This window comes from Rhea pennata, chromosome 19 (genome assembly GCF_028389875.1).
Source record: "Rhea pennata isolate bPtePen1 chromosome 19, bPtePen1.pri, whole genome shotgun sequence".
NCBI lineage: Eukaryota > Metazoa > Chordata > Aves > Rheiformes > Rheidae > Rhea > Rhea pennata.
Window position 1 is genome coordinate 8001953 of NC_084681.1, and position 14719 is coordinate 8016671.

The following is a 14719-nucleotide window of genomic DNA, read 5'->3' on the forward strand; positions in this document are numbered from 1 at the left end:
TTCCCTGGGCTTAATCTCTTTACTCACGTTCACTCAAGCTTTGTGTTTCTTCATCCTGCTCCTTGCTCCCGTGGGCTCAAGGCTGGTCGCCGCTGCTGGGGGGGGGGGGGGGGGGAGGCAGCCGGCCGCCGCTGCGGGAACAAAACCTCCAAAACGGAGGAAGGGAAACATCCAAGAAAGGCAGGAAATAAAAGCCGACTGCGACGTGCGGTCGCGTTGTCAGGCCGCCGGCGTCGAAGCGGGAGGGTGCAGTTTTCCCGCGGGAGGGGGTTTACCAGGGAGCCAAACCGCAGCCTTGCGCGGCGGCAGATGCCTGCGCCGGGCCGCTGCGGGAACCCGCCTGCTCCTTCCCCGCGGGAGCCCCGCGCCGCCGGCCGGCCGGGGCAGCGGGAAAGGCGGAGGGAAAAGCCGCCGGCGAGGGGGGCCGGCTGCCGGCCCGGCCGGGCCCTTTTCCCGTGGGCTGGCGCTCGGGAGGGCGCTGGGCGGCCGCGGGCCGGTCCTGCCCGCACAGGTGCGCGCCAGGCGCGGGAATGCCCCGCGCCCTGAGTCACCGGCACCCTCCTCCTCCTCCTCCTCCTCCTCCTCCTCCTCCTCCTCCTCCTCCTCCTCCTCCTCCTTCCTCCGCGGCGGCGGGGATAAAGCTCTTCCTCACCTGGGCCGGCGGCTCCGATCGCGCGTCGCCCCGTCCCGTCCCGGCGCCTTCGCGGGGCTCCCCGGGCCGCGCCGCGCCGCGGCGGGAGGACGTCGGGGCGACGTTGGCGTTGGACCGGCGGGCGCAGAAACCGCCGCGGCGGAGTGTCGGGCCGCGGGCTGCCGGCCCTGCCCCGGGGCTCCGGCGCTGGCGCTTAACCGGAACAGAGCCAGAGGGGGCAGAAAATAGGAGGGGGAAAAAAGGGGGAAAAAAAAGAAAAGAAAAGGCCAAGCCTGGAAATCAGCTAGCGGCTGCGAAGCAGCGAATTCCCTCTTTGCCTTCGGAAGAATTTCTTGGCTGGCCGCGTGGGTGACTGTTATTCGGCTCGTTGCAGAGGATTTGGACGCTGAATCGGCCGCAGCGCTAACGAGGTTTGTGGAATTAATTCATCTGCGCTCTGCGGCGTCAGGCCCGCTTCGCCGTCGCCCCGCTGATCCCCCCGGGGGCTCGGCACGGCGCGGGGCAAGGTGGGCTCGGCGGGTTTCCTTTTTTTTTTTTTTTTTTCCTCCCTCTTTCCCCTCGTTTGAGCTGTTGCACGCTTTCTCCTGCCTTTCTGCTGCTCGGGGCAGCAGTGCTTGTGGCTGAACGGTTTTGTTTTGCAGAGCGGTGCAGGATTTTCTTTTCTTTTCTTTTCTTTCTTTTTTTTTTTCAGTTGCTTTGTCTGACACAACAGGGCGAGGGGGGGACCGTGCCCGTAACGCCCACGCGGGGGATACTGGGCAGCACGGAGCAGAGCCCGCGGGGAGCAGCCCTCCGCTGCGCCCTGGCTTTAGGGGACAGTTTGTTACAGATTAGGAAGGTTCGCTTTCCTCCCCCCCGCCGTCCGCCCCGCTTCCTGGGGAATTGCGCTGGAACTGGCATGGAGGAAACTGTTTGACTTTACGTTTAAAGCCGCCTGAAGCCTTCAGAGCCGCAGGTGGGTCTGGCCCAGCGAAAACACAGCGGCCGTTTTGCGAAACGGGCTGCCAGGCGCAATCTCCACAAAACGCGGGTGTCGCTCGGGGCAAAGGAGGAGGGTTGAACCCGGGGAGAAAAAGGCCGAGCGTGGACTGGGCTCAGAAAGACCGGTGGTTTGCTGAACCGCAAACGCTGCTTCGCGCTTTCCAGCTCGCGAGTCTGCGGTGCAGCGCGTAAGAGAGCGGAAGGGGGGATAAAGGCGAGCGTGTGGCGGTGGGGTCTGCGCGAGGGGCTGACGGGCGCGAGCTGGGCGCGGGAGACGGGGGAGGACGGCGGCGCGCGGAGGGGAGGCAGGGAAAGGGGAGCCGTGGGGTCAGGGGAGGGGAGGCTTGGCCGGGAACGGGGCAGGACGGCGCCGGCGGCACCTCCAGGCAGCGGCCGTGCAGGAGTTCGGGCAGCCGCCGCGCAGCAGGATCCCGGCTTTCCTGTGGGCTCCCGGCGGTTCTCCGTTTTGCGGGTCCAGAGGGCAGAGGAACGAAGCTGAATCCGGCTTTATATTCAGCAGCGATCGCGGCGCTCGGCAGCGGGCTGGAAGGTGTCGCTCGCGCTGCGCGGCGCCGGACAGCCCGCTGCCGGCACGGCGGGTGTTGGCCGGCCCCTGCCCGGCCGGGACGTCCCTGCGGGTCTCCGCTCCGGTCTCGGGCTGCACGTTGCCCGCTGCGCTTCATCCCGTGCGGGGACAGCGGGAGCTGCGGGTCGGGGTCCTCAGCTCCGTTGGCAGCTGGGAGTCGAGGTCCCGCTTCTCCGAGTAAACAGCAAATTGTGATGCTTGTTGCACGCGAGCCTCCAAACAGAGAGAGGAAGGAGGGAGAACCTTGACCTTTTGGGCCAAATGGTTGATATTGCTGCGGGGATCCGTCTTGGTAATTTTTGAGTTTTGGAGCGTGGCGCCTGTGAGCTCTGCACCCCTGCGTGTGCCATGCAGGGAGTAGCCCGGTGGGATGAGATTGTGGGTTATTCCACTGATCCCCGCGCTTGCAGCTCAGCGCGCGTGGGAGCCCGCGGCCGGCGAGGCTGATGCACTGCGGTGGGCCCGGATCCCTCCCGTTTAGCAATATGTCAGTCCTTGGTGCACATGGTATTGGCTCCGTTGCACTTAGTCCTAATGCACTCTTAGAATGATAGAGTGGTACGGTTGGAAGGGACCTCTGGAGATCATCTAGTCCAGCCCTCAGTGTAGCCCATATGGGGATTGAACCTGCGACCTTGGTGTTAGCAGCACCATGCACAGTCCTTGACATCCAAACGTGGAGGGGAGGTGCAGGAGCTGCAGGAGTCTAATGCTCCCCTAGGAGCTTGGACAAAGCATTTCTGGAGCATCCAGTTGCCAAAACTTTCTGGAGACCAGAGCTTTTTGGGGAGAGAGAGCAGTGGAGAACAGCCTGTGAGAGTCCTGGTGAGCAGACAGGCTTACAGAGTCACAGAGGAATGGGAGATGGCAGGGACCTATGGAGAGCACCTGGTCCAACCCCCACTGCTCCACCAGGATCAGCCAGGGCAGGTTGCCTAGGACCACATCTGGTTGGGTTTTGAGTATCTCCAAGGAAGGAGACTCCACAACCTCTCTGGACAGCCTGTTCCGATGTTCAACCACCCTCACAGTGAAGAAGGGGTTTTTTTTGCATTCGAGTGGGATTTCCTCCATTTCAGGTTGTGTCTGTTGGCTCTTGCGGTGTCACTGGGCACCACTGAGAAGAGTCAGGCCCTGTCCTCCATACGCCTTCTCTGCAGATATTTATAAACATGGATAAGATTCTCCTGAGCCTTCTCTTCTCTAGGCTAAACAGTCCCAAATCTCTCTGCCTCTCCTCATACAAGAAATGTTCCAGTCCCTTAATCATCTCTGTGGTCCTTCAGTGGATGTGTTCCAGTAGCTCCATGTCTCTCTCTTACTGGTAAGCCCAGAACTGGACACTACACTCCAGATGTGGCATCACCAGGGCTGAGTAGAGGTAAAAGATCACCTCCCTCAACCTGCTAGCAATGGTGGTCTTGATGCACCCCGGGATGCCATCGGCCTTCTTTGAGGGCATATTGATGACTCATGCTCAACCTGATGTCCACCGGGACCCCCAGGTCCTTCTCTGCAGAGCTGCTCTCCAGAAAGATGGGCTTTAGCCTGAACTGGTGCTTGGGGTTATCACTCTCTGGGGATTCCTCCGCAAACTTGGCCATCTGCAGAGGGCTGCCAGGACTCCTTGTGAAACATGTTCCTGCTTAACCTCCTCTTTGCCTAGGCTGGCTTGGGGCAGTTAAAAATTCAGACTGTGGCTTGAGCTGTACTTGTGGTCCTGGGAGCAGAGGCAGCCAACACAACCCACGTTGCTGGCCACGCGTCCTCTGGGATCGGCGCTGGGTTGCGGGGGAGCCTGGAAGGGTGCTTTGGCAAGATGAGGCTGAGGAGAAGAATAAGGACCCCGATGATTTATAACTTCAGGAAGGCTGGGGGGGGGGGGGTCTAGCAATCCCTCGCAGAGGGGGCAAGGCTGCAATCTGTGCAGGGGCCTCAGCACCCTGCCCCAGCACCCTGGGCTGCTCTGGTGCCAAGTTTGGGCTCTGCAAGTTGTGCCTGGGGCGAGCTGCAGGCCTGAACATCTCCCCTGGTTTCACAGCCCACGCTGAGCGCTGTGCTCACGTGCTTGAGCACCAAGCTGATGGGTTTGGGGCTCTGAATTTTCCAGGGCAGTTTATGCCCTCTGGCATGCTGCTGCCTGTGTCTGGTTGTCTCCTGCTCCTAAGCAGATCTGGTGCTTTCAGGTGGGTCAGTATGAATGCTGGGGAGGTCTTTTTGACTTTCTGGCTTCAGGTGGAGAGGACAGATGTGCTTGAGGGGTGTGCTGCTGGTTTCGAACTGTCCTGTCTCTGCTCTCCATCCCAGGCGCTTTTCCTTGGAGGGAAGGAGAAGCGAGGCCAGGGGAATTCCTCAACCCTGACAGCTCGCTGACAGCCCAAACCCTGGCAAACCGGAAGGTGCTGAGGCGTTGGGTGTTTTGTGGGACTGAGTGCAACAAAAGGCTGCTGTGTCTCTCCCCTCCGCAGGCTGGGCCTGGCCTGGGCGCAGGGACTGCTTGGTGCTGGCTAAAACCACACCAAACCCCGAAAGCCATGTGGATGAGTGAGCCCGTAGGGCTGGAGCATCCCAACCAGGTTTGGTGGGACGGGGGCTTTTCTGCATCTGCTCCGGAAGCCTCCAGGTGAGGAGGTGAATGCTACCGGCACAAAGTTTAGCTTCAGAAACTCCCCAGTTTTGCTCCCCAGCAACCAAACCCAAGTACTGAGCGTGAGTCAAACCGTTTCAGGGAGGCTTTCCCCTTCACCTGCCTGCCCAACGGCTCTGCCTGCCACCACGCGTCCACCCTGCCCATCTGCCCTGTCTGGAGCAGGTCTGTTGACTGGGCTAAGGTAGAGGCGGGGGGTGGATGGGACGAAGCAGGCGGGAATGCTGGAGCACGTGTGTGCTCAGGAAAGGCTGGGGTGGTTTCAGGCAGTCAGGAGCAGCTCGTGACCTGTACAGCTGAGCAGCTTTGTTGTTGTTGTTGTCATGAAAATCCAACCAAAGTGCTGCAGTTTTTCCAGTGTGAAAGTGAAATTTTCCCTTCCAGAGGAAACGTGGAAACAGGGAGGTGATTGTTTGCGTACTTTTTGCACAAAGCATCAGCATTGCCTGCAGCCTGGCTGAGCGGACGGGCAGCCGGCAGCGCTCTGGGCACCACCACGGCCTGCGTGGGGGAAATTACCCTGTTAAATACAACGAGGTTGATGGCTTGTAGGGCAATGGTTGGAAGCATCAGGGTGAACAGAGTAAGAAGCTACTGGAGAATCTATCTGTAGCTTGTGTTTTACAGTTGTATCTTCCATGAAAGAGATGCTTTAAAATTGTCTTTAGACCAGATATTTTGCCTGGAATATTCCAGTTTCTCTGCTGTGGTGAGGAGCCAAGTACCTTCAGCCAGGTGGCTGCAGAGCTCATGTTACAGTTTTGTCTGTCCCATTTACCAGGTCCAAATGTAGAGATCAGACCAACGCTGAGAGCTTTCTGATGGCCAGATAATAAATCACTGGTGGAAGTGCGGTTGCAGGGAAAATGGGTCCCTCTATTTAGGATTTTGCCTCCAGCTCCTTGCAAGGGGTTCTGCCACCTCTGATGCAGCGAGAAGAGTGACAGACTCTCAAACCACAGACTCATTCAGCGGCTCCAGGCAGCCTGAAGCTCCCTGTTGGGCACTTCCCAAGGCCTCACCCTCTATTTATTGTTGGTTCAACCATCCTGGAAATTCCTAGTGTGATAGGAAACAGCCAAAGGAGGAGTCTGTTTTGGTTTGGGGGTGAGGTGCAGACAGTTGCCTTATTTTTCTTCTCTGCTTTGCTTTAAGCTGCCAGGAAAAGGAAAGTCTCAACCTGGTCGCTGCTTGTGCGTGAGGATGGTGCTGGGCTCTGCCAGGGAGCAGCCTGTGCTTCTGTGCCTGTCGCAGTTCCCACAGGAGACTGGTGGCTTGACACCACCTGCCGTGGCTGGAGCTAACCGTGATGTTGCTGATGGATGTGTTTCAGGAGGAAGAGGATGGATGTGCTGCCAAGGGTGTGTGCTGGGCTGCTCCTCTTGTCCCTGCTCTGCACTACAGGCCTCTGCCAAAGGAACAAAAGTGAGTGTGGCCCTTATATGTCTGTCCAAGATCTCCACGTACTCCCTCTGGGACTGTATAAACCCCACCTTGGCTCCAGAAGATCAAGGTCTTCATGTGAATAAGTCCCTATTAGAGCTGCTGTGTGCCCTTCTTGTCTGTTAGCTCCCTGGCAGCTGGGACACCTCTCTCACGTACCCAGCTGCTGTTCTGTACCCATCTGCCACTAAACACCCGTGCAAAATCCCCACCAACTTTGAAAGGAACAGGATTTGCCCTTCTTGTGCCCTTCCACAACCCACTCAATTCCTGCGTTCCTCAGGCTTCTGCTTTCTCCCTAGATAACCGATGCGTGTCGTCCCGGGCTAAGAGCTGCACAGAGTGTGTCCGCGTGGACAAAGACTGCTCCTTCTGCACGGATGAGGTGAGAGCTTACAGGGGAGCATGGGACTCTGCTTCTAGGCTGATTTCACACTCTGTGAACAGAGATCCGGACACTCCAGTTGAAATCCTGGAGAGAAACTTGAATGCAGAGTCAGCTGCTGACTCGAACTCTATACAAGACTGAAAGCTCTTAAGACACAGATTTCCTTTGGCTCAAGCAGCCTTTGCTGGCAAATGGAGAGGAAGGGGAGTCCAGGGCAAACTTCCAGAAATACAGGGATTTATCAGAAAATGCCTGCTTGACAAATCTGAAGCTCCTGGGGGAAGGTGTGTGCCAAGCAAGGTGGGAGGGTCTTGCCCCGGAAGACCCCGTGACTCACTGGTTGTAGCGTTTCCCTGGCGCCCAAGGTGGCATTGGCTGCTCTGTGCTAGGTTCATCCCCATCTGCCCGCTGCTCTCCTGCTTCCAAAGGCTCACCAGATCTATCTATCTGGAAAGAGGACCCAGCTTTCTGACAAGTGATGTGGCCTCTTCTTATGCTTCCTGTGCGTGTAACTTTCTTCCCCTGTTGCTGCAGGATTTCGAAGAGCCTCGCTGCGACTTGCGGGAGAATTTGCTGCGATATGGCTGCAAGGAGGCCAGCATTGTGTACATGAGAGGCGAGATGAGGACTCTGCAGGTAGGTGCTAGGTAGAGATTCATTGTTCCACTTCTTCTGAAGGGTCCTTCTCTTTCCCATATCCTTCGAGACCTTCATCCTCTGTACTCTTGTACAGGGAAAATACAAACTACACGCCACTTTTTACGTAGGGCCTACTCAAAAACAGTGCTCTCACTTTGCCAGCTGGGGGAACCTGTCCACAACCAGCTCTAGTCACTGTAGATGGGATGACTTTTCAAATGAAACAGATGTTCGCAAAATGCCAAGGTCTGGAGGAGGTGGAGGTAGCCAGCTGGGAGGACTTGGATGTGGGGAAGCCGGCTGGCTCAGCAGCCGGTCTCCAGCTTACATGAAGAAAGGATGTGCAGTCATCCATGGCTTCCCATTCCCCTGCTCCTTGCCACCTTCTCATTGCATACGCGCAGGAGATGGAGTCTGTTTACTTCACAGTGCTCTTTCTTCACAGAATATCACTATCAGCAAGTCCCAGAGGAGAACTGAGGTGTCCCCCCAGAGCATGTTCATGCGGCTGCGAGCTGGGGAGGAGATGAACTTCGACATGGATGTCTTTCAGCCCCTCGAGAGCCCTGTGGATCTCTACATCCTCATGGACTTCTCCTACTCTATGTCAGATGATCTGGACAACCTCAAAAGCATGGGCCAAAAGCTAGGTGAGACGAGGGCTGGGAGAAGAGGGGGTAGCCAGACGCTGCACTTATGAAGGCGGGTGACTCTCTCTTGCCTAGGGTTGTGAATTTTTGCCAGCACTGGAGAAAGCCAAGCAAAGGGCCAAAAGGTGCCTGTTTTAATCATGCGTTTTATTATTGCTGCTTTGTGCAGGTCTCTCCCAACATGGGATATGGCCCCTGGTCTTGCAGGGCTCATCATGTGTCCTGTCTCCTATTCAGCCAAGTGTGAGTGCTCGTGCCCCGCACAGCTGTTTTGTGCAGTAGCTTTGGCATCTTGAGCCCATAGAGGTGATTTGTGCTGTAGGAGAAGCATCAGTTGGACAGGAATGAATGAAGGCTAGGTGGTGTGGGTTTCCACCAAAAAAAAAAAAAAAACCCAAACCCAGCCCCCCAAAGCTTAAAAGCTAACAGTTTGGAAGTCTTGTCTAAGACCTGATGAGCCAATAAAGAAACCAAGAAAGGTAATCTTTGCCTGGAACAGCAATATTGCAGGCATCTCTTTATTCACATGTCTATTCCTCCCTCCTTTCCCCTCCTCCCAGCGAAATTCCTGCAAGCCCTGACCAGCAATTACACCATCGGATTTGGCAAGTTTGTGGACAAAGTCTCATCCCCTCAGACAGACATGAGACCTGAGAAGTGAGTGAGGCTGATGGGGCCACAGGGATGGGCTGGGAGCAGAGTGGGGAGGGCAAGTACCTCAGGTACCCTTTATTTCTCTCCTGGTCTTCTGTCTGCAGTGCAAGAGTGTCTAGCTCTCGCTCTTTGTTGCAATCTCTGCATTCTGACCTCCTTGCTCTGCACTCAGGGCTTGCTATAACACAGTGCCAATATCAGCAGTGTCCTCCTCAAGCTTCATGTCACAACAGATTGCACATCATTCCTTCACCTTTGTCTCTGCCCTTATCCCTTCTATCACTCTCATCTCTCCTCTCAGGGCCACTGATTTGTCATCTCAACTTTGTCTTCCTTTGATCAATCTTTCCAAGAATAATCTCCACCCTTTCTCTCCTAGGATCTAGGGAGCTTGGGGTGGAAGAGGTACCCCAAGAGAGGTGCAGTTCTGCGCTAGGAGCTGCCCATGGACAAGCAGTGCCCTGCTTGGGTTGATGGAGCATCCCTTTGCAATGAGAACTGCCCCATGCAAAAGCCCTGCTCTCCTTTTCTCTTCTAGGCTGCGTGAGCCCTGGAACAATGCTGATTCCCCCTTCTCCTTCAAGAATGTCATCCGCCTGACCAGCAACATTGACTACTTCAGCAAGGAGCTCAGGAAGGAACGCATCTCTGGCAACCTGGATGCCCCAGAAGGAGGCTTTGATGCCATCCTGCAGACAGCTGTTTGCAAGGTGACTGTGTCCGGGGAAGGAGGAGCTGTGTGTGTGTGTGGTGATGGGGAGGGTTAGAGGATAGATCTGCTTGATTGTGGGTAATAAATGGAACAACACTAGTGTGGTAATGAGTGGAAGAGAGAGGGAGCACGTTGGGCAGCTGATGACACAGTCAACGAGCACAGATTTCAGATTCAGCCACAGTCTGTTCTTGCCTCTCAAGCTTGCTGCTCCTGCTACTGGTGCTAAGCTGTTCTGTGTTCCCAGTTCTTCCTAGATCTCACACCAGACATGTGTTTATCTCTCTGGTATTTAATCCCCAGCACAGGAGCTAACTGTGTTGTTGCCTCTGTACTGTCCCCCTTTGTGCCTGCCGTGGTGAAATTCCACTCCTTGGAAAACTGCCCGCTTGAGCTTGTCTGGTTGGCTGAGGGAGACATATAAATGCATGAGCACAGCTCCAAACGTGCCCAGAAAAGCAAGGTCTTGTCTGCTTTATGTGTATGCACCTGACACTGTCTAGCCAGGTAGACATCATATGCCCTGGGTCATAGATGGTGGGAACAGACACCTACTGGCTTGGATTCCGAAGACCACATGTAGCTGACTGAGGTGATGAGAGTTGCCCCTTGGTTTTCCCAAAGACCCCAGTTCAGCCAGTACTGGTCTGCCAATGAGTGCAAGTTTTGTGCAGTGTTTTGGTGGACACAGAGATAAAGGTCCCTTCTCCTTCTTCCTGGTGGTAGGATAAGATCGGCTGGAGGAAGGACAGCACTCACTTGCTCGTGTTTTCCACTGAATCTGCCTTTCACTATGAAGCTGATGGCACCAACGTTCTCGCAGGGATTCTGAGGAGGAATGATGAGCAGTGTCATCTGGATCCTGATGGCACCTACAGATATGACACCAAGCAGGATTATCCTTCAGTGCCAACCCTGGTGCGCCTGTTGGGACAGCAGAACATTATCCCCATTTTTGCTGTCACAAACCATTCCTACAGCTACTATGAGGTGAGGAGAACTTGGTCGTACGGGAGCCATATGGGCTTACTTTCCTCCAGGACCCTTCCTCCTCTGCCTGCAGCTTAGGTATAAGGAAGCAGAGGAGCCCTGGTCATTCTCCAGTGCCTCTGGGCCTGCGTTGGTGTCTAATCCTGCTCACTCCAGCTCCTTCCAGGCTGGAGCAGATAAGGAATATGATATGATTGGTCTAATCCCTCCAAGCTTACGTATAGAGAACCGCACAACTGGGCATTCAGGGCTCCCCTCAGCATTGGTGGACATTGTAGATGCTCGGCACCTGCCGCAGCTCAGCTTCTGGACCTGTTACTGTGTTGCTGTGGTTCAGTAGGCTCCTTTCTCTGTGCAGAAACTACACAAGTACTTCCCCATCTCTGAAATTGGAGTGCTCCAGGAGGACTCTTCCAACATCGTGGAGCTGCTTCGCACAGCCTTTGAGGTAACAGTGCTCTCTGGGGCCTTGGTCTCACTCCCAGGGTGAATGGTGGGTAGGAGCCTCCTGCCAAGGAAAGTGGAGAAGATGCAGTATATGACTCCTCTGGGGCAGGGCATGGGGGTGGTTGCAAGGATACAGCTGAAAATCAATGCAGTAATTGCCTTCTGCCCACATAGCGCATCCGCTCCAAGATGGACATCCGGGCTGACTTTGTTCCCAAAGCCATGAAGACAGAGTTCACCTCCACCATGTATGAAAAGACAGAATCTGGCTCCTTCCATATCACCCGGGGCGAAGTGGTAAGTCCCCGTGGCTGCCCTGTGGTTCCTGCCCTGCCTCAGGCTGTGCAGAGCTCTGCTGTGGTTTTGCCGGGGCAGGGTGAGGAAGGCACAGTGCGGCTGTTACGTGCCTGTGCCATATCTCTCCTTCCCAGGTGTTCATTTGCCGGTGACAGGGTCAGCCAAGCAGAGCTACATCCAGCAGGCTCTTTGGGCAGAGCTGACTCACCTGCGTGTCCCTTCCTTTCCAGGGCAAGTTCAACATGCGTGTGAAGGCCCTTGAGTATGTTGGTGGGCAACACGTCTGCAACCTTCCCGAGAAAGACCGGCAGGGAGTTATCCATGTGAAACCCACGTCCTTGAGTGACAGCCTCAAAGTCCAAACCTCTGTCATCTGTGACGTGTGTCCCTGCGAAGAGGTATGGGGAGCTAAGCATTGCAGAGAATCCCAGTGCTTTTCCTGTCTAGCTGGGAGTGGGTAGGTGTTGGCCAGTGCAGGTCTCACTCAGGTCCTTGCTGACAGCTGTGTCCCTCTAGTTCAGTGACAGAAGCTTTGTGCTTTTAAAGCAGGGGGATTTGAGTTGTGGGTCTTGCTGCTGTGAATGTCCAAGTAAGTGTGGTCGGTGGCACACTCAGGGTGCTGGGCTGCTGGCCCTCATCCTGCTCTGAGGGTGTTGGAGTGAGAATTGCATCTGCTCATGCTGTGGCAGGCAGATCTGCCAGGTGTCTTGTTGGAGAGGCTCACTCACAAGTGGAATGAGTTGATTGTTCCCAGCTGCCTGCAGAGCAGTGTCTCAGCCTGGCCACAGAGACCTTTGTGCAGCCTGTGAAGGACTGTGCATGTCCTGCTGCAGAGCTCTGTCTTACACACACAGCCTTTCCCTTGACTGCCTCCCTCACTCCTGAGATGGCATGGGGGGTGCCAAGGCCACAGCAGAGCTGGCAACATCTCCTCTCTCCTCACAGCAACGAGAGTTTGGTTCACCCAAGTGCAACTTCAACGGGGACTTTGCTTGTGGCCAGTGTATCTGCCATGCAGGCTGGTAAGAACCTTGCCCAGCTCTGTACCCACCTCGTGGTTCCTGCTGTCTTTGGGCACCCAGAGTAACACATACTCGCACCAAGGACATCCCACCTGTGTACAGGCATCAGGCCAGGAGCCTGCTGCTTTGTGCCCTGCTCCTGCCTCTCCCAGCATCTCCTCCTCCCTGTTAGGCGAGGGGACGCGTGCGACTGCTCCCCAGCCTCGTCCCTCAACAACGAGGCCTGCATCCGCCCTGGGGACGTGGAGCCGTGCTCGGGCCGGGGTGAATGTCTCTGTGGCAAGTGCCAGTGCTACTCTGAAGACCTGAGCCTGCGCTTCGATGGCGAGTTCTGCCAGTACGACGTCCTGCAGTGCCCGCGCACCTCCGGCTTCCTCTGCAATGGTGAGAGCAGGCACCCACTGCCTCCTAGCCCCAGCCCCCACCACATCTCCTCCAGGAACTGCCAGGGCTAGGGGAGAGGGAACATGGGTCCTCGCCAGCACCCTAAGAGCAGTCCTTGTTGTGGCAGCTCTCTCTGGGTTGGCATCACAGCAGCTGAGATGGCTGCTGGAGAGGTGTGATGGTGACAGGTTTGTGGCACTGGCAGGTAGATAATGAGTGTCCCTGCTGTGGGTCACTCTGAGGAGGGTGCAGCTCCAAGCCATGGGCCTGCCTGCACCACATTGCCACGGTTCCTCTCCTGCTTCAGGCACTGGCAGGTCAGAGTGTCCCTCAGTGCAGAGGTGGCAGGAACAAGTGGTGTCCCACTGCACAGCTGTGGAGACTCCGTGCTTGGGAAAGTAGGATACTCCATTTGAGTCCTGGGTTCAGGGCAGCCATTTGCAACCCCTGGAAATTGAGAGAGCTGAGGTGGCCCATGGATGGGGCTGGGGGAGCGGCACAGGGTGGGGAGTCCCTTGGTGATTTCTTCTACGTTGCAGATCGTGGCCGTTGCTCCAAGGGCGCGTGCGTGTGTGAGAGCGGCTGGGAGGGCCCCGGCTGCGAGTGTCCCACGAGCAACGACACCTGCATTGACAGCCGAGGGGTGAGTCCCAGCCCGGACTTTGGGAAGACCACCAACTGTCCCAGGGTGTGAGATTCAGGGCCGCTGGCAGCCAGCAGCGTGCTCGTTCCCAGTGCCCTTGGGTGTCTGTGGTTGCTCTCAGACACTGACACTTTACTCTCGCAGGGCATTTGCAATAACCACGGGAGGTGTGAATGTGGCAGGTGCATCTGCGACATGGCTTCTCTGTACACCAGCTCCATGTGTGAAATCAGCTACTCCCTGGTAAGGCTCAGCTCCAGGGTCCCCCTGGTTTTATCACTCCTCTGTCACATGGAGAACCTCAGGAGGGAGAAAAATAAAGCAAAAATGAAAGGCCGTCTCAAACAGGAGCAAAATCCTGCTTTGGTGACTAGGAAGGGCTCTGTCTGGAGCCACTCTGCAGCCCTGGGCTTGCTTTGCCCTCCAGTTCACCAGCAGCATTAAAGGCATATGATTGTTTAAGGTATATTGGTGTTTACCTGGACATTTGTGAAGGGTCTGTATCAGAGCAACCAGAGCAGAAGTTTGAGCCTTGGCTCCTGGCTTCTCCTTCGGCTTTTTCATGGGACTGAAAAAGTCCCTTCACGGCCCAGTGCCTCAGTGTCCCCATTGACAAACACATGCTAATCTCAGGATGAGTGAGAACGAAGGTAACCTTGGTCATATTTTAGGCCATAGAAAACCTTTGTAGAAAAACTAACCGCCACCCAAATACAGCGTGTCAGTGTAAGAGATTTTGGAGGGATTGTGAGGGTTCAGTGTTTCCGATCCAAACACCTTGAACTGCTGGGTCCGAGCTGTGCGGCTGGTGCACTGACTCTCTTTCGCACGTGTGTTGTTTGGATTTGGGAGGTGTGGGAGTCAGCAGCCAAAATTCAGACATGAATTCAGGTTCCCAGTTCCTCCCCACCTCCATTTCATCACCCCTCTGACAGAGAACAGAAGGCTGCTCCAGCAGCTTGGGGCTGGTGGGGTGGCTCTGCAGGAGGACATTGGTGCCTCCAAAGCAGATGAATAAAGAGATTGCACTTACCTCTGCTTGGCCCCCGCCCGTCCTCTCGCCGGCAGCGCCGCACGGCAGGTACAGACCCGCTCTTGGTAAGTCCCCTCCTGACGCCTCTGAGCCAGACGAGGAGCCACCTGCCCCCAGGCTGAGTGGGCCTTTCTGGAGCCACGCTTACCTCATCCCATAAACGTGAAAAGCCTTACCTGGCTGCAAGAAGTGAAGTTGTGGCCGTCTGTCTCTTGGGTTACAAATCCCTTGTCTGTGTTAGCTGCCTGCTCTCTGTTAGTCCCTTCTCTCCTTGCCCTGTCACGAGCATGAGGACATGGCGTTGTTGCCTTTTGGAGATGTTCTCCCTGGCTCCCCCTTGGCCTTTCTCCTAACAATCCCACCTCGTGTCTCCTCGCAGGGTTTCCAGGCTATGTGCGAGAGCATCCGGGACTGTGTCCAGTGCCAGGCCTGGGGAACAGGCAAGATGAAAGGGAACTGCAGCACCTGCCATCTCCAGGTCCAGATGGTGGAAGAGCTGAAGAAAGGTACCAGGAGGCTTGGAGCTCTGTGCAGTCATGTGTGACGAGCCT

At 56.0% G+C, this 14719-nt stretch overlaps 1 protein-coding gene across 6 annotated transcripts in view; it reads left to right on the forward strand.

Moving 5' to 3' along the window:
* The first annotated feature begins 1051 nt into the window (after positions 1–1051).
* Positions 1052–14719, forward strand: part of ITGB4 (integrin subunit beta 4) — a 33399-nt gene continuing 19731 nt past the window's right edge. For 4 of the 6 annotated variants that reach the window (XM_062591881.1, XM_062591882.1, XM_062591883.1 and 1 more), the window contains exons 1-16: positions 1555–1607; positions 6200–6291; positions 6612–6694; positions 7232–7333; positions 7782–7986; positions 8547–8643; positions 9179–9350; positions 10079–10342; positions 10701–10790; positions 10964–11086; positions 11317–11484; positions 12032–12108; positions 12281–12492; positions 13032–13135; positions 13280–13378; positions 14548–14674. In XM_062591881.1, coding sequence (XP_062447865.1) covers positions 6210–6291; positions 6612–6694; positions 7232–7333; positions 7782–7986; positions 8547–8643; positions 9179–9350; positions 10079–10342; positions 10701–10790; positions 10964–11086; positions 11317–11484; positions 12032–12108; positions 12281–12492; positions 13032–13135; positions 13280–13378; positions 14548–14674 — 2005 coding nt within the window. In that variant the 5' untranslated portion in view covers positions 1555–1607; positions 6200–6209. Of the gene's footprint in view, positions 1063–1554; positions 1608–6188; positions 6292–6611; positions 6695–7231; positions 7334–7781; positions 7987–8546; positions 8644–9178; positions 9351–10078; positions 10343–10700; positions 10791–10963; positions 11087–11316; positions 11485–12031; positions 12109–12280; positions 12493–13031; positions 13136–13279; positions 13379–14547; positions 14675–14719 lie in introns of those variants that run through there. The other 2 variants (XM_062591880.1, XM_062591879.1) reach the window with 2 other exon arrangements.